The 21,561-nt window shown below is 34.7% G+C and overlaps 2 protein-coding genes and 1 long non-coding RNA gene across 7 annotated transcripts; 1 reads left to right on the top strand and 2 right to left on the bottom strand.

Annotated features, from left to right (window-relative positions):
• Positions 1-341: 341 nt before the first annotated feature.
• On the bottom strand, positions 342-5,953 carry tspy (testis specific protein Y-linked). Its single transcript, XM_027166859.2, has 7 exons — positions 4,756-5,953; positions 3,510-3,587; positions 3,292-3,403; positions 3,044-3,198; positions 2,601-2,677; positions 2,258-2,424; positions 342-2,062 (listed from the first exon to the last, which is right to left on the bottom strand). Exons 1-7 carry the CDS (start codon positions 5,602-5,604, stop codon positions 1,878-1,880), a joined length of 1,623 nt encoding a protein of 540 aa, XP_027022660.2. The 5' UTR covers positions 5,605-5,953; the 3' UTR covers positions 342-1,877.
• A 21-nt stretch (positions 5,954-5,974) lies between these two features.
• On the top strand, positions 5,975-12,049 carry LOC125138494. The gene is made up of 2 exons (XR_007137669.1): positions 5,975-6,153; positions 7,181-12,049. It is a non-coding gene; the product is annotated as an uncharacterized LOC125138494 (long non-coding RNA).
• Positions 6,143-21,289, bottom strand: foxp3a (forkhead box P3a). 5 transcript variants are annotated; one of them, XM_047799757.1, is made up of 13 exons: positions 18,512-18,632; positions 17,949-18,028; positions 11,480-11,652; positions 10,502-10,592; positions 10,236-10,404; positions 9,348-9,443; positions 9,075-9,162; positions 8,936-8,986; positions 8,684-8,831; positions 7,742-7,818; positions 7,542-7,643; positions 7,152-7,273; positions 6,143-6,850 (listed from the first exon to the last, which is right to left on the bottom strand). In XM_047799757.1, the coding sequence occupies exons 3-13, from the start codon at positions 11,648-11,650 to the stop codon at positions 6,802-6,804; spliced, it is 1,164 nt and encodes a 387-aa protein (XP_047655713.1). In that variant the 5' UTR covers positions 11,651-11,652; positions 17,949-18,028; positions 18,512-18,632; the 3' UTR covers positions 6,143-6,801. The 5 variants fall into 5 exon arrangements, with proteins under 5 accessions (XP_047655713.1, XP_047655716.1, XP_027022661.1 ...); XM_047799760.1 differs by lacking the exons at positions 17,949-18,028; positions 18,512-18,632 and adding an exon at positions 21,109-21,289; XM_027166860.2 differs by lacking the exon at positions 17,949-18,028 and having other exon boundaries at positions 18,512-18,633.
• Positions 21,290-21,561: the final 272 nt, after the last annotated feature.

The raw sequence follows: 21,561 nt of genomic DNA, 5'->3' as shown, positions 1-21,561 counted from the left end.
TTACCCCATTTAAAGGCACAGTTTCACATTTTTTAAGTTCGAGTTAACGCCATTATACACACTTTAGAAAGCTCCTTATCAAACATGTGTAGTAAAGGAGATGCAAAACACAGGGGCGTTATGAGGAAATGATGTTGAGGGAATGTAGTATTTGTGCTTCATAATGTGTCTGTGTACATAATGGATCATCTGCCCAAATTACAGTAGAAACCATTGTCTTTTCTCACAATAAACCACGTTTTAAACTTTTGTTTTGTTTTGTTGGCTGAGCAAGAAATAACAGCAACAAAGAGGTTGTTGCTATAGTATTGTTTTTTATACTATAATGACCACACAAAACCTTTATTTTTTATTAAAAAAAGAGGAACATTTATTTAAAGACAAATCATACCATATATGTGAAACTTTTAAGCTATAAACTTTACCACACAAAAATAGCTTTCTCTTCATGTGCTTTAGGCCAATACACTTTAAATTACAAAACTAACAAATTATAAACCCTTAATTAAGGGTTAGAAATTACACTTACAATAAACATCTTGGATGTACAAACTTAGTATTCTAGGACTTTGCCAACAATTAAGTTGTATGTGTGGATAAGGCATGATTATTTCAGTTGGCAGTAGATTAATTACATATACCAATAAATTAAAAAAAAAGAAAAAAAAAAAAGGATAAGGGTTACAGCAGAAAGTTAGCACTGCTGGCTATGACAATACAGAAAAATTACAAATGACCTGCATATACACACTCATACAGATGTATAATGCATGTTTTATGAATGTATCATAACAAAAATAGTCTATTGATAAAGTCAGATCAGACCACCTGGTCTAATGAGTTCCTTATTTCCATGGCAAAAAAAAACCCAACAACAACAAAAGATGGACACGATTATTCCTTACAGCTTGTGACTGCTTATAGCATGTTCATGCATGTGGATCAACAGTGTGTTGCCATCTGTTTTAGTGCCATTATTTTAAACAGAGCTGCCATATATTTCAAAGTAATGATTAAGTTTCCTACCATGCACAGAAAAACTATCTATCTGCTAATCTGCTAATTCTTACAAAAAAAAAGATGGGTCTGTAATTAGTTTAATGAATTTACCTTAAAATTTGAAATAAGACCAAAGTAATAAATCTTATTGTACCCAATAAAAACACATCAAAGAAACAAGTCCACTGTAATAAACATCCCTGAGTGGTACAGTTTTGGTTCAGTTTCGTATTTATGTTCAAATTTATTTAGAACATACCCTTTCAGATTGATTACCACAAAGTCTTAAAAATATTAAACTCATAACCAAAAAAATCTGGTTAAAGGGTTTTCATTTTGTGATAACGGTCATATAAATCCTTATGCATAGAAGAAAATAATAGGGTTTTTATTGTTTTAACTTCTGGCTCTGCTGCAGAAGCACATCATGGAAAAAAATAGAAACAATGATGTGGGCCAACAGGAACACAACAGAGTTGAGTTACAGTAGTTGTCCTTTTAGCTGAAAATAGACCATGCAATTAAAAAACAGGTATGCATTTTAACAGTAACCACTGTTAAAAAACCTCTACTGTTGTTTGAAATAAAAATGTGAAAGTTAGTCTAGATTGGGAACAACACAAAGCCTGTACACATGATTTACACTGCCATGGAACATCTCATTAAATCTTCCAGTTTTTTCCTACATCCTGTACTTTGTAGTAAAATATTAATGACGTCATCTTGAATTAGCTTGTATTACAACCAGCGATTTTGGTTGTTTCTTTAAAAGCTCACATGATACTTTATCAGACATGATACAGCTACTTGCAATAACAATGCCCTAATAAGTCCATAATTTGCTTGAAATATAACAAATCTTTTTCTGCATACTGTTGCTAGTTTTCATCTTCCTCCTCATCCTCATTATCTTCAATATCTACTTCTTCCTCTTTCTGGCCTTGCTCTCTAACCTCACTGCTGGCTGACTGACACATATCATCCATTTCCTCTATATCTACTTCCTCTTCTTGTCTCTCCTCGGTGGAAGATTCCACTCTGTCATGGTCACTGCCATCAGCACCTGAAACAAATGTGCAATGACTTAAGACTGTAGATTACTTTATGCCTTGTAACCAGATTAGTGATTAAAAAGAAAAATGTGTAAAATTATATGACTTTTTTTTTACACTGAAGCATATTCTATAAACTAAAAGGCACATTTTAGGGTATATTTATATTGTGTATTCTTGCCTGTAATATCTTGCTAATTCATTACCTGTGATTCGACTTTCATATTCATTGTCCTCCTCATCCTGATCTTCCTGTTGTTGTTGATCCTGTGACACCAATTCCTGATCATCATCATCATCATCATCATCATCATCTGAATCCGAGATGATCACACACTCATCGCCGTTACTGTTTTGGGGTGGTTTGGATGTGCTGAAAAAATATCGAGATGGCGCTTTTAAAGGTAAACAGTCTTAAACTGTCTTACTGTCCCTAACTTCTAGGTAAATAACAGTAATACAAATCACATACAACTGCAATTAAAAAATACACATCAAAGATTGTACAAAAAAATTCCATGCAAAATTTAGAATTGTGGATTTTATTACCTGCCATTTTCTTGTGGCTCCCACAATGGTGTCAGGTAGTACCTAAGAGGGTCTTTGTACAGGTCGTCTTTCAGGATCTACATCAGAATTAGGTACAGATGCACAGTACGTTCTTATTATAGAAGCTTGACTTACATAACGAACCAACAAAAACATAATTCAAAATCTGTGTTCATGCACATATATTACTTTGTGCATATACTGTATGTCAGCCTCGTGCAACAGTGTTCAGTTCACAGACTTAAGCACAGTGTCTGTGCTGCTATATAATAAGCTTTTTTCTTTTCTGGTTGTAGCCTGCTGAGGCCAAACATACATCTAAACACTAGGACCCTGGAGATAATCTTCTTGTCCTGGATGCCTACTACTACTACTACTACTACTACTACTACTACTAGTGCCAACTACTGTCCACCTCTGAAGACCACCCGGCTTTACTGTACCTGTGCTATTTCATCCATTCCAGGACTGCTATGGTCATCAAACCAGTGAAAGAAACTCTCATAAACTCCACGTGAATTCCGCCTTGGTTCTCCATTCCTTGTCAAGGACTGTCCATGATGCCAAACAATTGGATTTGAGAAAGAAACAGGGGATCCTGAGGAGAAATCAATACAATGATGATCACTATCTAAAATATATGGAAGACAAAACCATCAATTAAAAATGACCCACGTTTCAGTGATCTTACCTCCCAATCCAAGATGAAGCTCTTTTACTATGACTTTGTTCTGAAAGAACGGATTCCTACGGAAATGGAAGCAAATCCGGTAGCCAAGTTTGTTGTTTTTGAAAGTCTCGATCTGTGCAAAACACAGTTTTGGAAAGAGGCATTTCATTAATCAGGTAGACCTAATCATTTTTGTTAAAAGGTCATTAGGCACAGATAAACAGGACTGGATACTTCACCTCCAAATTGATCATGTAGCTGAGAGCATCTTCATCGTTTTCATCAATCTGGGCTGACAGATGTGGATGGTTGAGAAGCTGAAACAATCTTGGTTAAGCAAACAACAATTGCATTTTTAATGGGTACAAATCAACAAAAGTAAATGGTATACAACAAACATGTTATTGGCCATGTGCCCCTTCTGCATCTATGAGTCAGTTACTCTATTTTGCTGAACACACATGTAATAAAAAACAACATTCATCTTGTGTTGAGTTTTTAAAATGTAGAATTCCAACCAGCTGTAGTGTTTTAGCGTGTCTGGGAAACTCGCAAGATTAACAAGCCAAGAGAACATAAAAGCAAAGCATAATGATCTCTCATAGAGATACAGGAAGTTGAACATATTTCACAGATTAGAAAATAATCTCGTAAGCATCTTAACAGGGCCTTTCCTTGTAGAAAAAAGCAATCCCCTAGGTTTAAACATTTCACTTTCCAGACGTTATATGTTCAGATATCTCTGAAAGCAATATTATAAGAGAAGGGCCACTAAGACTGCAGGTTTTAATTCCAAATACCCGATACTTATTTGAAGTCAAAGATTGAGTGATTATAGGGATAAAAATCAGTTGTAGCTCCTGCTCGGTTGTTGTCCTGCAGCCATAACAGCCAGTTGTAGATAAGACAGAGGCTATTAACTATATAATTAAAAAAAAAAACTTAGGAATGATGTTTCATTGCAGAAAATGTGGACGTTTTCTGAAGGCAATGAATTTAGAGCCTAAGTGCGGAGTGTACTACATACCTTTATAAATAATTTTTGTTCTAAAAAGTTTCTTTAATTCCAGACTTTTCCACCCATACATTCCATACATACCTCTACAGGAAACCAGCATGAGAATTGGACAATGTTACAAACTGTATATCAGGGCCAAAGTGCTCACACTGAACGTACATCACTGAAAGTAGCGGAACAAAGCAGAAAGGACAAGGCAAGATGCAAAATAGTCACTAACAAACGTAACATTCCTGCAGATGCCGTATTCAAACATATTTTTTTGAGTTAAAAAAAAAAACTAGTAAAAATGTTAGGGTGATTCTGTTTAGATGCTTGTGACATGATTACATTTTTTTGGATTTCTATCTGTACGATGAACCTCTGCATTGATTATTATACTGTGTGTACTTCTGACAACTGTAATGTCAACAATAAAGTATGCTTCAAATCGAAAGCCCTGGTGATGCGTTCTGGAGAAAGGATACAGCAGTGAGCCAGAAGCCCGGGATGCTCTGCGCAATGGCAGCGCGCTGTTCGAGGTGAGGACGCCGCTGACGGCCCAACCTGAGCTCCAGGCGTCGATGCAGACGCGCGCCCTTCTTCTCCAGTGCGTCCAGACGCATCTGCACTTGGGCCAAGAGCGCGACAGAGCGCCGCAGCTCGGGTGCCATTTGCACCGATACGATGGAGCACTCCTCGCGCTCCTGATCATCCTCGTCGTCGTCGTCGTCATCAGACGAGCTGGCTGTCAAAGAGGACCCGGGGAGGGAGTCACCATCGTCCTCCTCTTCCTCATCTGCGCAGCGCGCGCGCACCTGTGCCTCTTCACCAACACGTTTCAGCGCGTAAACCGAGCGACTGTCAGCCGCACGCCCAGTGCGCTCCAGCTCTGCACGGCTCGCTTTACTAGTCGTGTTTTCACCGAGGGCTTGTTTGGATGAACAAGGAGTTTCAGTACCTTGGTCCCCGCAACCGGTGAGGCTCGCGAGTGCTTCAGCGGCGACTATCGTTGCGCAATCCGAGCGCGCCGTCCGGCCTTCAAACGTCTCTCCATCTCTGTCCTTACGTTCCGTTTCACTGGCGTTTTCTGTCCCGTTTGCATTTTGCGTGATCTTTTCAGAGAATTCAGAAGCACCGCTGCTCTCTGACGCGCCATTTTTGTGCTTTAATCGAACGACGTATTTTTGCGCGCGTTCACGCGACTCGCTCTCTCCATCTTCCTCCTCATCTACTTTGGGCTGTTTGGACAGCAGGGAGTCCTCCTGCTGCCGCGGGCTCGCGCTTCTCTTATTACATACGGACGGCTTATTACTGCAGTCCGACGTTGTATTCATGATATAATTAACAGCAAAAACTTTATACCGTGCTTAAAATGATTGCTTGGTCGCTTACCGATGTGCTTTTGCCTTGATATTTTTGATCTTACTGATTAACTAGGTTAGTCAACTAGCTGGATAGCAAGCTAACCCGTTTGCACTTATCCTCTGTCGAGAAAGCTAGAGTTTAGAGGCCTAGCTCAGTTCTATACTAACTATCAACAGTGATTGCTTCCCTTCCCTTGCAATACTGCTGTTTCGGTCTGCAAGAAAGTGTAAAATTCTCTTACTTATATGTGTGACAAGGCCTCGTGTTTTCCAGTTCCGCGTACTTGTTTATAATTTGTCCTTCCGTTCGCCATTTGGCTGAAGCCAAACGTTCCTACGAACAATGCTCTGATTGGCTGAGCGGCGCCGCGCAAAACTCGTTTCAGCCAATTGTAAAGCAGTTCAGGACATCATAACAGCGTCCCTTTTAAAGACACGAGTTGTTATTTCTAGTTGTTTTGTGTCTGCAATTTTTATATTTAAAAAAGAAGACGCGGAAAGACTCGTATTACTGTCAAGGTAATATGTTTTATTTTGTAACATAGGACAGTTAAGACCATTTAAATACAACGAAATAGCACAAGAATTTGTGTACCTTAGTATATTAGGCATCTGCCTATGTAGAGCATCTGTCTTTCTGCAGCTAAAAAAGCTATTGAGTTAAAGTCATCTCACTAGAAATGGCACACATAATGCAAATCTGAAATCAATGTTGTTGTTTTTTCCAATTAATTTGAAATAATTATTTATTTTAATTTGTATTATACTACCGGAAAGCCAGTAAGAACATGAACATGAAACTGAAATTTATTCTAAAGAGAATTTGCAAATTCAAATATCAAATTGCAACTGAACTTTTGAACATTTAATAGGAATTATTCACATTTTAGACTCACATTCAGAATAATTTGCAGGTAAAGGCAGGTGAATACAGAACCCAGAAATTCAGATTTTTTTGCATCTAAATGGAAAATTCAAATATCATAAATCCACTATAAAAACTCCATAGAAGCTAACAAATGATTTAGTCATACTGGCGAGTCAAAGAGAAACAAGTCTAATCATAATCAGTAATTACTCATAGATCCACTGAAAGAGACACTTTGAGGTATTGGTGGCATTGCACAGAATGTCTCAAGATGTGACTTAAAACTAAAGAATGTAATTTCAAGAATAAAACATGGAATAGTGTGCCACCCAGTTCATGTCTTGGTCCCTGGAGAAAACAAAAGGAAACTTGGTCATTAATAGATTAATAGACTCTAAATATTTGCATTAGTACTGAATTGAACTCTACAAAACGTTTCATATCAAGATCAGCAATTTCTACGCATCAGTGATAGCTGCCTCATACATTATCTAATATAAAGCAAAGCTGCATTTTGCATTGAACTCCTATGTCCTGAATGTTCAGTGGGCTTAATCATGTATCTGTTGGATAATGTAACTGGGGACAATTCCTGCATAATAATTGCAACATATTCAACACACAATTAAATAAAATACAAGATAATCACCTTTGTAATTTTTGCCCTCTCCTCCTCAGAAACTCTGCTTCATCCACTGTCCAAACAGAGCCTTTCCCTCCATCAACACGTACAAAGCACTTATGGAGGCTTAGGTTGTGCCGGACTGCATTCTACATGTGTGGGGGTAAAAAGATTACAAATAGTGAGATATATGCTAATAGATATATCAACCTTTAACATGTTTCTGCATATTCAGAATACTACTTTAGTACACTGAACCAAACAACTAGGCTTGATACAAAAGATGTTTATTGAACATTCACATCAATGTGGTGTTTGTCAGCAATTCTCAGGGTTAAATGTTTTTTTGGTTAGATAGCTGTGGTTTGCTTGTGGTCACTGAGGCGCAGAACAAAAAAAGTACAAGGTGTCTTTTACCTTCCATGTGGCTGTGTTATGACGGAAGTAGAAGAACTTGCGTGTAAACCAGTGATAGATTTCATTCAGCGTAAGCTGTTTCTCAGTAGATTCAAGAATTGCCTACATAGCAAGATACAAAGTAAATGTGATTGATTAATCTAAGAAAAATCAAGAGAATGTCTTTGTCAGTAGAAAAAACATTAAAGGTGTTCACCCACCCATCTTATCATGGAGGCATAAGTAAATGGTGGCCTCATGTTTGTGTATTTGTAGCACTCAATACTGGGGACAATTCCTGCAGAATAATTGCAACATAATCAACACACAATTAAATAAAATCCAAGACAATCATGCATGAAGCATGCTAACATATTTAATAGTACAAATAAGACAGAATTTTTATTTATTTAAAAGTATTTATTTTATTTTAAATATTTAAAAGTGTTTATTTAGTTGATACTTGATTATCCACCAGTTGCATTGGGTCTGGAGAACATTCCAGGAACCCTGCTCACAAGGCAGATAAAATATCAAATTGCATCATCTGTGCATGCTTTACATACAGCATATTTTTTGGTATGTCATATTGACCCACTGAAAGTCACTTGTACTGATATTGACACAAGTGATCCTTTATGGCCCAACTTCACTCCTGCTTTTAGTAAAATCTAAGCCCTTTGACTAATATTAGTCAAAGATTCTCAATTGAAATAGTACGGTGTGGCTGAGATGACACAGTGGTGTATGAGTTTTAACCACAGCACTGCCCTAATTATATATGGTAAGATATTAACTTAGGATATTAACCACAACTTAGGATCTCAAAAACTATTTTGTGGTCACAAAATACTTTTAAAATGAGTTAGACACGGAGAATTCAAATTAATAAGACTGCTGTGGCCATTGGAACTTAAGCAATGAGATTATGTTGATAATATTACCAAATAATATCAATTGAGTCTTTTAATGATGACAGAGACATAGTGGTGTGAATGACATTGCAAAATAATCTGTATTAATCTGTATGAACATGAAGTTAAAAAAGTGACATTGTGACCTCATGGTATTAATTCCTGGCCACTCCTTATTAAAAATGAACCACCATGTCACATCAGAAGCTCAATTTTTATTGTTTTTGTACTATGTGTGTATGCTTTAACCTGGTATGAATGGTGTTGCTGGGATTTGCCAGTATCCTGGAGTTAGCATGTCAGATGAGGCTGTGTTTTGTGCATGTAGAATGCTCAAACTCTGACAGGACTGCAGGCTTCCTGAAGGAGTACTGGATTGCTTCATTCTTGGGTTAGCCTGGAGTCAAAGATCATGTTGGGCAATTACATTAAAATCCGTTTAAAAAATATTTTACCATGAGTACAGCATTATATCATTGATACTTCATCAAATGTGCTTACATCAAAAAGATGCAGGTACATAGAGTGTAGTCTCTGCTTTTCCAGAACCAACTGCAATAATTACACAGCATATAAGCATTATCGGTAATAGAACTTTAATCTTTAATAAATATTCTTAATTCATGTGTTGTGTGCGTACCTGTCTTTCCATGTGTTCAACCATATTTTTCTGCATTCGCCATTGTTCAAAGGTTTTGTCTCCAGGGCCATGCTCCGAATAGAGATGTCTTTATATTACACAATAAATAACAAAGATTTTGTATTAATTTAAGATGCCAGCACGCTAGAGGCATACTAAGCCATTTATTTGCTATAGAAAAGTAGAAAGCTGAAAAGAAATAAAAAGCATAAATTTTAAGAACTTGGAAGCATCAGGTATGTCACACTATATATGATAAAGGTTATAACTTACTTCAGGAAGTGATTATATTCTTTAAAAGCTTCCTTGCAGCCTGGCCAGGTGCACACACCTTTGTTAAATAAAAAGTTTTCAGAGCCCATCGGAAGACTTTAAAAAAAGAAAGAAAGAAAGAAACTTTAGAAGAGAAAGAAAAATATCAAATATTGATTAGAGTCTAATTGTTTGCCAGAACAGCTTTAGTTGACATTTGCTCTGATTCTACAAGTATCTAGAACTTGAGAGGTGAAAACAGACTTTCCAAAGGATATTCCTTCAGTTCTTGTTGAAGTGATGGTGGTTGACTACACTAACTCATCAGTCAAAAACCTTATTTAGCTGTTTAACTGGGTTGGCTTCTTGTGTGTGTGAAGACCAGAGCATGTGCTTTACGTAATCTTCATTCCCACTGACATTCTGGAAAAGGTTACTCCAGGAGTTTCCAGTCTTATCTGCCAATGGCCGGTGTAGGTGTTTTCATTTTAAGCAAGCAAAAGTCACACCTGATAAGCCAGGTTAATCAGTTGATTTTTCATCTTTTAATAGACTCAGATGTGGCTTCAGTTATATTAGAGTGAAAACCTGCACACTCCCATCACTTTCCTGATAAGATTTGATACCCATGGGATACTCCAATCAAAATAGACATGTTAAGATACTTGTCCTAGAAATAACTGCCAAAAACTTGTAGGCAGAAAATCAAAACCAGCTCTAAAGGTAGATCTCCAAATTACCTCTGAGTTACGACCTTAACAACATCCAGGCTGAAAGTATTCATAGTAGTATAGTAACAAGAATTCATTTTACAAAGTAGAAAACCTGTTTAAAAAGAAAAATCTGCTAACAATAAAAAAAAATAAAAGATAAAAGCAGTCAAGACTTCAAGTTAGCATATTTTCTTACTCTGTATGGTGCTCTGTTGTACTCTGAGCAGGACCCGGTCCAGAAGCATTGACTCTGCTGGGATAGCCTGTGTCATAAGATGTTAAGTTGACTGGCAGTTTATTGTCCGTTTCTTCCTTAAACACGAGTTCATTGGAACAGTCACCCATACTAGTCTGGCTGGATGAGACTGTGGATTCGAAAGATTTTCTGTTCAAAATTCTATTTCACTGAAACAGTCATGTATGGAGATGGAATATAAAAGTGTGTTGTTAAGATGGGCATACCATGTGGCAGAGTCTGGTTGCCTTTGCGGAGAACTGATGGTCTCTGCAGGATGGACTGCTGATGTTGCTTGTTGTTTTTGTCATTGGTGTCCTGGACACAGCAAACAAGTGTCATGTAGATTTGCAGGTAAAATATTATAGAATGCGCTGCTGAAAAAGCACAATAGCTTGTGCTGTTATACCCAACAATGGTGTGGTGCAATGCCTGAAGCTGATTATTTTCTACAAACAGCACTATCCAATTGTAGCTAAATTTTTAGAGCTGACAATTTTATGTATAAATAATAACATTTATCTATAGTTAAAGTTAATGTTGTAGAATATCCATGAAACAAGTTAGTTCCTGTTATCACTTACATCATAGCAGCTATAAACCATTGTTCCCTCACCTCACTCTCACCTTTCTCTTAAGTAAATAAGACAAATGATTGTAGCTTGTCAAGTTCCTTTTCTGTAATTATGAATTATGACTTATGTGATTATGGTGGGGGAAAAAAAGGAAAAGCTTCATTATTGATTGCTATGAACTGTTACATCATTCCAAAAATGCTAAATAAACATCTCACAGAAAATGATACTATATCATAAAGTACACCTTTTCTAATCAATTTACATGCAGCATCATCTGCTCAAAACCTTGTATAAGAGTGCAGAAATATAGACCTTACTCTGTTGAAGAAAATTTTTTAATTCAAGCATTCAACAGCATCGTGGTATATTTCTGCTATATATTTCATTCATCTCTAAATGTTTAATAAATGTACTTGAAAGATTACTGAGCTATAAATAAATAAATAAACAAACTTATGTTTCAAATATCAGAAACGTAATATTTAGATTCAGATTCAGACCACTGTTTTAAAAACTTTCTTTTTTCAAATGAACACTGCTTATTTTTTCCTCTAGCTTACTTTTTCTTCTTCACACTAAGTGTCCGTTATTCCTCTAATATCTGAGTACTAACTTTGTTTGTGTTACCTTTGTGATGATGCACTGATTGGCTCTTGAAGATATGTCACCAGCTGTGGACTTTATCTGAGATCTGGATAACTCAGGAGGCTCTTTTAACAGCTGATGGAGTTTCTTCTGGTCCTTCGAATTACTGCCACACTCTTGTCCTCCACTTGTTCCAGCTCCATTATGAAGCATAGCTGGAGTTTATATACAGTGTTAGTTATTGTTTATATCTATTTTGTTAGTGGTAGACTTCAAATCTGGGCTGTATAAATGGCATACAAGTATTCATTTTTAATAATAATAATAATAATAATAAATTATACATTATTTAGAAACTAGCTTGAATTATTTAGTAAATAATAAACCAGTAAACTGTTCAGAAATCACTTTTGTTGACCTGAAATATAATTGGAAAAAAAAATTGGAAACCAATATAAATGATTGCATTGGTTTTCATATTGTCATATTGTCGTTAATAGTTAATATTATTGAGCATGTGGTGCTAAATGAAAAACTGCAACATAATGTGAAAAAAACACTGAAATCTGTTGATATAATATGAATATAAAAATAAAATATGAAAACCTGTGGTATTTGTGTACAATGTGTACATATAAAATACATATATGTGTTCCAGGTAAAAAGGATAAACCATAAAAAATGGTCAAGATCAACATGAAGTCTGTACTAATGCCAAAAAGCTTCACTTCACTGCATCCCTTCCACCTTAGCACCAGGAAAGAAATTATGAATCCTTTCTTAAGCATATAAAGCCTGAATGTATCTCTACATGCACCATAGTAGAAGTACTGGAAGAAGCTATAAGACGACAAAGATCATTTCCGCCTAAATAAGACACAATTCCAACACCACGCGGCTAAATAAACAGACAGAAAAAATATGCAAACATTGCACACGCAACAAAACTGACACAAACATTTGGCCACTAAACGATACCAACACAACCAGATTCGGCAGACTCCAACGGTATAAAGATGAGCACTCTGTAACCAAAGGAGAAAAAAAACTTTTTTTAACAACCAAGTATTTTTTATTTTTTATTTTGCTGTGTTCCATCTTCTCTTTCTATGATCTGGTAATAATTACACTTATTCTAAGTACCAGAATTATACACCTTGTAGTTTTTGAGATGTAATTTGAGCATGTCGTTTTTTAAGCAAGAGGCTCAAAAATAGGCCTAGGGTTAAACAGGTTGAACATCAAACAAAGCTGTATTAGAATACAGTGGACTGCTGATGATTCTTTAGTTGCCAGATGTATCATGTGCCAAATAGGCAAAAAAACAAACAAACAAAAGAAAAAACATAAAAACTTCATCTATGTGTGTTCTGTGCTATTGTGGTGTTGCACAGGTGTGCATTGAACTGAAGATGAGGGAAGCAACCAGGAAAGCTTTTGCAGATGGAACACACAAACACACACATCCGCCTGTGTAGGGCCCCCCATGTTATGGAAAGAGAACCTAAAGCAACTTTGTTCGATTTCACCTACTGCATTTTTATTGTTGTAAATTATTTAAATTCATTGTAATGTATTGCATTGCATTGTAATGTATATCAGAAAAAAAAAAGGTGGAAGTCAGTAAAAATCTTATTCTAAACCAGGAAATCTATTTTAAACTGCAAAAACGCTCCTTATTAACAAACACGAGAAGAGTAGTATAAATATAACTTTAAAACTGCAGTTTATTTATATTTCTTAGTTTTTCAAAAGGTTAAATTTCCACTGTGTAAAAGCTGTATCACTCAAATACCTGTACTTTTCTTTTGCTTTTTTTTTTTGAATGCTGTTGCCTTTGTGGTTTAGTGTTCATGTTTAGGCCTGAACTGAGCTTGTGACTTTCCTCTAACAGGTGACAGGTGACATTTACATGTAACCACACAAATGTCACCTTTAGGGGTTTTTCTAAAAAGTGAAAACTGAGAATAATCAGAGGAAGTAATTTGTTTTGCTAGGGTTTTGGGGTGAATGGGTGCACAAAAAAATATTTTTACATATAAAAAAATTATAGAATACTTTACAAAATAAATAAATAGACAATACATAAAAAACGTATCTCAAATAAAATTGCTCGATTCTGATATTCTACTAGTATACTAAGCAGATACTTTATTTTAGTTAGTTTGTTTTTTGTTTTTTTGTTTTATTTCTTACAGAAATACTGCTTATTAATGTAAGGAATAAAATACTTTTGGACATGTTGTAAGAGAACTCTAGCACATCATATGTACACATCAAGTGCTGCTCCATTTATGTGACAGCAATTTGCCTTGATTACAAATCATGCTTTTTAACATTTTACAGTTCTGTTTCATGCTGTGAAGCATCTGCGAGACAAGTTAGTTCCTGTTATCACTTACATTACAAACAGTCCTTCCCCACCAGCCTGTCTTTTTTTTTTCTCTAATAAGAAAAAAAATCAAAAAACAACACAGCTTGTTATGTTACCAAGAAACCGGAAAGCGCAAAAAAGCTGTCACAGAAAAATTATTGACTGTTACCGAAAGTGGAGACTCCTCCAATATATGCTTAGGGACAATTAAGAATAAACTTTACAGACAATTGTTTGTTAAAATCCCAGGAGATCAGCAGTTTCTGAAATACTCAGGCCAGCCCATCTGGTGTCATCTACCAGACCACAGTAAAAGTCAAAGGGTTTAGGTTATTAGATTAGACAACTACATGAATGTGTCTCTAATAAAGTGGACACAGATACTGTAGGAGTATTTATGTCATTTCCTTATATACTGTAAATGTTAAATACAGTCTCCTTAAAAAATCTTCTCTATATCAACATATGCTTTAATTTGTTAAATAATAAACAAACTTTTTATGTTTGTTCAATGTAAGTCTTATATTTTATATTGGTGTCTGCTCTTTATGTCCCTGTTAGTGAGATGTTACTAAAGAAATGTTCACAGAAACAGTCTATTATATAATCCTATGATTTGAATTACAGTTGTCACTACTGTCAGAACTGTGAACAGCTTTTAACCCATCATATTACAGAAATTGTGTGCTGTTATATAAAATTTAGAGAAAAAAATGCAAATTAAGTTTAAGAAAAAAATAGTATTATTCATCTTTGTATGTATATGTTATACCTACGCATCATTACATTTGCCTTTACATTTAAATTTACGGCATTTGGCAGAAGCACTTATCCAGAGTGATGCACAAAGGTGCTTGTAAGTAACACTGATTCACTGGGTTACAAAATATACATTAAACTATTCAGTTTAGAACCAATATAGTAAAATACTAATGTATAGAATGTAATGCCCATCATTTTGCCAACATTTACAACAGTAAGACAATAGTATGTGTAAAACCGTATTTGGTCACCTTGGCTAGACAGTTTATCTTTACTCCACAACTATAAAGACAATGTGACACATTCCATTTCATAGCTGTGTGGCAAGGCAGAAACCACTGCTTGCTAATAGCAACTTGAATGTTTAGCATATCAGGGTTGCTCACAAAGCATGAATCTTCGAAACAGGTGACATGTTCGAAACAGATATAGGAAAGTGAAACTTTATGAGTGATAGGATTATGTTATGGCAGCAAGATAATGAATGAAATTAACAGGTTGTGCTCAGGAATCCAGTCATTTATATTTGCTTGTTTGGACTGATGCTTTTATCAAATCGACTTAGAACTGAGTTTGGATTCAACTGAGCACCTGATTTGCTGAAAACCTTATGCTGTAAAATAAAATATATACACCTGTATATTTTTGCAGTTATCTAATCAGCCAATCATGTAACAGCAGCACAAGGCACAATGGCAATGCCATGGCATGTCAAGAGCTTCAGTTACTGTTTACACTACATCAGATTGAGGAAACAATGTGATCGCTGTGACTTTAAACATGACATGGATGGTGGTGCCAAATTAGTTGTTTTTAGTATTCCAGAAATTCCTATTCTTTAGGATTTTTACACATAATAGTTTTTAGAGTTTACAGAGAAAACCTCTTGGAGCAGTGGACCAAAGGCTGAAACACCATGTTGATGGGAGAGATCAGAGGAGAATTTCCAGATTCGTTTGAGCTGACAAGAATTCTATAGAAACTAATCTAAGCACTCTTTACAACAGCTGTGAACAGAAAAGCTTCTCAGAACACACAACACACCAGACCTTGAGGTTCATGGGCTACAACAGCAGAAGACCACATCGGTTTGACTTCTATCAGCCAAGCACAAGTATCTGAGGTTATCCTTGGAACAGACTCGCTCAAACTGTACAGTTGAATTCTGGAGAAAGGGTGAGATTATTTGAGTTACTTATACTTATTTCTTCCTGCAGCTCGAACTAATGTTGTCGATTCTTCTGGCTTCTTTCATAAACAAGGCATTACCAACTATGAAACTGTCACTCATTCAGTGTTGTTTTTTTAAATACATTCTGTGTCACCTTTAGAGACGATTATATGTGACAATCCCAGGTTATGAGTAGTTTCAGAAATACTCAAACCAGCCAATCTAGCACCAACAACCATGCTATGTTTAAAGTCACAGAGATCATTTTTTACCCCATTCTTATGTTTAGTATGACATTACATAACATTAACCGAAGCATCAGCATGATTTTATGAATTGTGCTGATACCACATGATAGGCTGATTAGATAACTGCATGAATGTGTTCCTAATAAAGTAAAGGCTGAGCACATATTGTGACTTTAACCCAGCAGATGTCAATGTTTGGGTGAAATTCGGTATATTTCAACATTGATATAATTGCGTTTTATCATAATATTCTAAAATAAATACTAAGCACCTAAATAGTTAGATTTTACATGCCTGCCTAATCACACTAATATGAATTGTTCTACAATACATCTCTTCCTCAGTCCATTCGTTATGTTACCCATTCTGAAACTAAAGACTATAGTCTTTCAAATATTCTATTAAGATAACACCTGGAAGCAGACATCATTAATCAGGAAATTTCAAGTTCATTTTGGCCACCATCAAAGCTCTGTTTTATATTTATTTTGCATATTCATTACAAAAGACATTGCACTGTGCACTATGTATAAGCCTCCAAAAACTTTCCATAAAATGACCACAAATAAGTACTAGATCATTAGTAGGAAGAACAAAGAGAGTTACAGCTAAACATGAAAACTGGGGCATATATGAAAGCTCGTCATTCTCCAAATGATAAAATCTATGCAGTCATAGGAGACTTGCTACAATTCAAGCAAGATTACATTAAAACACGTTTTTTTCTAGTTGGCTGCAAGTTTTTGCATTTGCCCATATCGAAACCATTTTAACAATGTTCTTATTAGTGATTAGTGTACAAGTGTACTGTTATGAATAATGCAGTGTATTAATAGTGTATGTAAGACTGATTCTTTACTCACATCTTATGTTTGTGTTCCGTGACTACAAAGCAACCAAAGTGGAAAATAAGCATCAGTAGAATTATGGGTAATTTCACTATTACTCTCATCATATCTGTAAACAGTAATCTAATATTACAGATATCGTTCTACTTGTCTATTGATGACAACATCCCACATTTATGCAGCTTTTTACATCTCACTAGTTTACAGTATTTATTTTCCATTTATTTTTTTTATTCCCCTTGACCTGCATACTAGAAAAGCAAATACTGACTGAATTTGATACAGTGAGTCATTTGGAATATAACTCTGCAGACTCTGTATTTGTAGTGTGATGTGGGTTACCATTCTTGATAAATGTGTGGTTATTGAACTTGACAAATTTCGCTCGAAGCAGTGGGTCATAGTACAGCTAGCGTTTTTTTTTTTGGTTTTTTTTGTGCTTTTTTCTCTGTTTTTTAAAACTATTTTTCCAAGAACATGACCAGACATTACCTTACTTTTTTCATTTGTATAACTGTAAAAATCTCAATAATTAAAGCTAGTTATTTTTAGATACTCATTTTGTGTTTTAGTCATATGAATGCAACTTAAGCAAGAGTTCATTTTTACACTTGAATAGCACATGGAAACATAAACTAAATATACTTCTATGGGAAGACTGCTGATTTATAGTATTTGATATACCACAGCTTTTTCTGTGACCACGACACACACCTTTTACACTGTACTCGATGCTAAAACACATTTTCTGTGCATTGTACCCGTACTGCATCGTACTGTTATAACTGTAAAAATATAGCAATGTGTATAGAATATAGAATATAGAATATATTGTCCATCTATAGATTACAACCTCCATTTAAACTACTCTCTGGTTTTTGTCTTTTAAACATTAATAAAGAAACTGATACTGTACATGCATGCATCATATAAACGGTCAGGTGCTCTTTCATCCATTTTCAGTATTTGTAACTTACCTTGTCATGTCAAATTATCTTCCAGTACTAAAGAAACATCACTATAAATCTGCTAGGCATAGTGATGGAAAGATTATTATACTCTTCACTAATATTTTCTGTTAGAAGCGCAAGAAGTATACCAGCGTTACCTCTCACTGCCTTTGTCTGTCTGTCTTTCCCACTCACTTGGTCTTGTTAGAGTTTCACTGTTGTAGGAACAGATGGCTCCCTTCAACAGGAAGAAAAACCATAGACTGAGTTCACAAGAGTATAAGAAAGGCACGATTCTCCATTGTGGCCTCATTTGTGACTGTAATTGAGGACATGAATGAATTCTCTACCTCTCAATTTTCTAACATTATATAATAGCAGGTCTACAACAATTCTTGAATGTACAAGCGGTATATAAATGTATTCATAAAAATGTTTACTTTAGTCAAGCTACCTTAACCATGAATCAGGATCATTTTCATTTTTTCGCTGTAATTTACACTGTTGATTGAGAAGTTCACAAGTCATTTGCTAGTATCCAGTACAGAGACCTTTTAAGATGATATCAGATTAAGGTTTCAGGACTGCCCTATGACTGCTGTGACGGAAACTAATTAATATATTACCTAATAAATTCATTAATTACTTTATATTAAAATGGAAATTATTTATTAAATAGTATGGATGCTATAACAAATAGAATCATTAGCTGAGGACTTACCTTTGTCTGCAGATAAACCTGTAGCTGAAAAAAGTGCTGGTCGAATGATTTTTGATCGGGTCACCCCCTTTATAGGTTTCAGGCTACATATAAAGGAAACTGGAACTGTGTGTGTGTGTGTGTGTGTGTGTGTGTGTGTGTGTGTGTGTGTGTGTGTGTGTGTGTGTGTGTGTGTGTGTGTGTGTGTGTGTGTGTTTCTGCGTGCGTGCGTGTGTTTTAATATTTTGTGTATGTTGGTACAAAATAAGCAAAAGTTACATTCACATAAAACAAGTTTATGTCTGCAAAATGAGTTCTAGCACATTAAGGGGTGACATTTTTGATGAAGCCAAAAATGTCCCTAAACAACACACCGTATCTGTATTCATTTTTAGATCCACTTTATTAACCCAATTTTTTATGTGTATGTTATAATGCAAATGGTGTTGGATGCTTCTGAATTGCAAAATGTGTTAAAAAAGTCTTTCAATAATAGCATCAATAATCTTTAATAGGTTTCTTTGGTAACCTGATACTTTCCAGGCTTATTTTGTGTATTTGAATTAATAACAACCAAAGATACCTCTGTAATGGAAAAGAACATGGGAAAGACCATTCCGGAAGACAAAAATGCGCAAAAAAAATTACCTGTTACGTGTTTGGAAAGTCCATTTACGAGATATGCAATATGTGACGTGGTCTAATTTTGGGGGAGGAGGTGACCTATGTTCGTATGTACGCACCATGTGAGATTGGTCTTGAATACTTGACAAAATATTTGAAAAACACTTGAAAAAAACAGCCTATCCTGTTGTTGGTTTTTGAACAAATTTTTCTCAAGCTTTGTGTTTACTAATGATGTTTTCATGCTCAAACATAAAGATATAAAGAATCTTCTCTCTCCACTGAAGTAAACCTCATGTTTTATTATTATTATTATTATTATTATTATTATTATTATTATTATTATTATTATTATTATTATTATTATTATTATTATTATTATTATTATTATTATTATTATTATTATTATTAAACAGGACTATTATCTGTGCTTACAATCAGAAATGTACTATGTAAGCTGAAAAACCACAATAAATAACCAGCTAATGATTTTAACTAAACAGTTTATATTATAGCAGTAATTCCATATTTGTCACATCATAATAGGTTATAAACACTGAGAGAATAAACAATTTAATGTTAAACAGTGGGTTTATACCTAAACAGGAGCACACATCTCACATATAATCTACTAGTTTTAAGTTCTGTAGAATATGCAATCTAACAGACAGGGATCTGTCTCCTACACCAATCCATGCAGATGTGGTGGGATAGATGAGGGTTCATGTTTACCTTTTAACAATTCCTTTTAAAACTTTTTTTTTTTTGGACGCATTCCTTTACTTTTGTTTACATTTAACAATTTTGTGTGATCACATATTAAAACAACTTTAATTTAGTTTACTTACAGTTATTGTCATTTTCTGTATTAAAATAATATAATATGCTAAAATAAATTTAATAATAAAAGTATAAGACTGAATTTTATTTTCTGAACCAGTTTTTAAAGAGGGAATTTTTATAAACTGTTTTTTTTTATTTAAGTTGTTGCTACTAAAACTTACAGTTTGTTACTAAAGTAATTTTAAAGGATTTTGTTTGTACTAAAATACACCTACTTATCTAACTTTGCCAGTCTACTTTTCCCATCAGATAGCCTTCCATGTTTTGATTTTATATGTATAGAATATATATGGGTTTTAAGATTTAAAAAGATGAAATCAGACTTTTTTCTAATATGGAATTGCAGAATAATAAAGACAATAGTGATCAGTTCTTCTCAATTTATAATAAACATTTAAGTAAACCCTGAATAAATATACTTATATATTACATGTGGTTGTAAATCCTGTTCTCTAGATTCTGTATAATGAATTTTAAATGTCCAGTAAAAAACAATCAATTTAAATCCTAATGAACAAATCCATAGCTAATCTGTGCTAATTCAGCGTCTAGCCTTTGCAGTTATTATAGACAGTGTCTATATGTTTATTAAATTTCCTTTATTCATTTAACTGGCTGCATGAGATTGAATTTATGTATTAACCATTTAAAGTCTTTGTGCTTACTATTCAGTTATTCAAAAGCATTTTGGAAAAAAGAATGTAAAAGCCTTAATATTAATATAACTTAATATTAATTACAATAACGTGGCATGCGACTAGATAGACATATGTATGATATAAAGAATCTAATGACTAGCATAATTATAAAATTAAACAAACAAACATATATATAATGTAAGTCATATTGATATAAATCAATATTTTGTGAAGTGTTTACTTCTAAACAGAAATACAAAATGATAGCAACAAAGATTATATTCTATTGTCTTCCATTGTCTTACAGAGTCAGAGACAGTGCCTAATGTTAGATTCAAGCTAGTTACTAGATAAAATCTATTGACATTACATCCGTTGATCCACTGATCTACTGAGCGAATGCCGAATAATATTTCTTTCTAACCTAAAGTAAGTTTTATGATTAGCTTGAAAAAACTCAGTGTAATACTAATTTCCTTTAATTATCTTTTAATATTAATTACCTTTAATTACCTGCATTTCCATACCTGCATCATTTAAGGGCTGTTTAAGAGAACTGGACACGATGGTATATTGCACACGTCCAGAGATCTACAAAAGATATGTGATGCACTTCCTTGAAATAAGACCCTAAGCAGTGCTTGCAGGCTTTACTGTGTGATCTGAAATGAAATAGCTTAAGATTGACTTCTATAGCTCATCTTGCCTCATGAATTCTGATAGGACAAGGTTTCCCTAACATGTTTCATATAAAAAAACTCTGAGGAACACTGATTGCTTCCGTCACATTATCCCAATGGCAATAATGTGGTTTGTTTATATCGCTTCGTAAAAACAAACATCAACCTCTTTAAATCGTATGAAGCATCCTAAGACAACTTTCACAACAATCTTTGTACTTTTTAGCATAAAGCAATTTGAAGCAGTTTGGCTTGTTTGCTGGGAACATGTTGCATGTTTGAACAT

Source organism: Tachysurus fulvidraco, chromosome 14, assembly GCF_022655615.1.
Source record: "Tachysurus fulvidraco isolate hzauxx_2018 chromosome 14, HZAU_PFXX_2.0, whole genome shotgun sequence".
In the NCBI taxonomy this organism is placed as follows: domain Eukaryota; kingdom Metazoa; phylum Chordata; class Actinopteri; order Siluriformes; family Bagridae; genus Tachysurus; species Tachysurus fulvidraco.
Note: the sequence above shows the minus strand (reverse complement) of the source record. Positions and strands in the feature narration are given on the sequence as shown.

Coding starts and splice junctions, on each gene's coding strand:
- foxp3a (XM_047799760.1), bottom strand. CDS start 11,650: ATGCTTCATAATGGAGCTGGAACAAGTGGAGGACAAGAGTGTGGCAGT. Junction 10,593..11,479: donor ATCAGTGCATCATCACAAAG/GTAACACAAACA, acceptor TGCTGTGTCCAG/GACACCAATGACAAAAACAA. Junction 6,851..7,151: donor AGAGGGCAAAAATTACAAAG/GTGATTATCTTG, acceptor TGTTTTCTCCAG/GGACCAAGACATGAACTGGG.
- tspy (XM_027166859.2), bottom strand. CDS start 5,604: ATGAATACAACGTCGGACTGCAGTAATAAGCCGTCCGTATGTAATAAG. Junction 3,199..3,291: donor GCTTCATCTTGGATTGGGAG/GTAAGATCACTG, acceptor ATTTCTCCTCAG/GATCCCCTGTTTCTTTCTCA. Junction 2,678..3,043: donor GAATGGATGAAATAGCACAG/GTACAGTAAAGC, acceptor ATTCTGATGTAG/ATCCTGAAAGACGACCTGTA.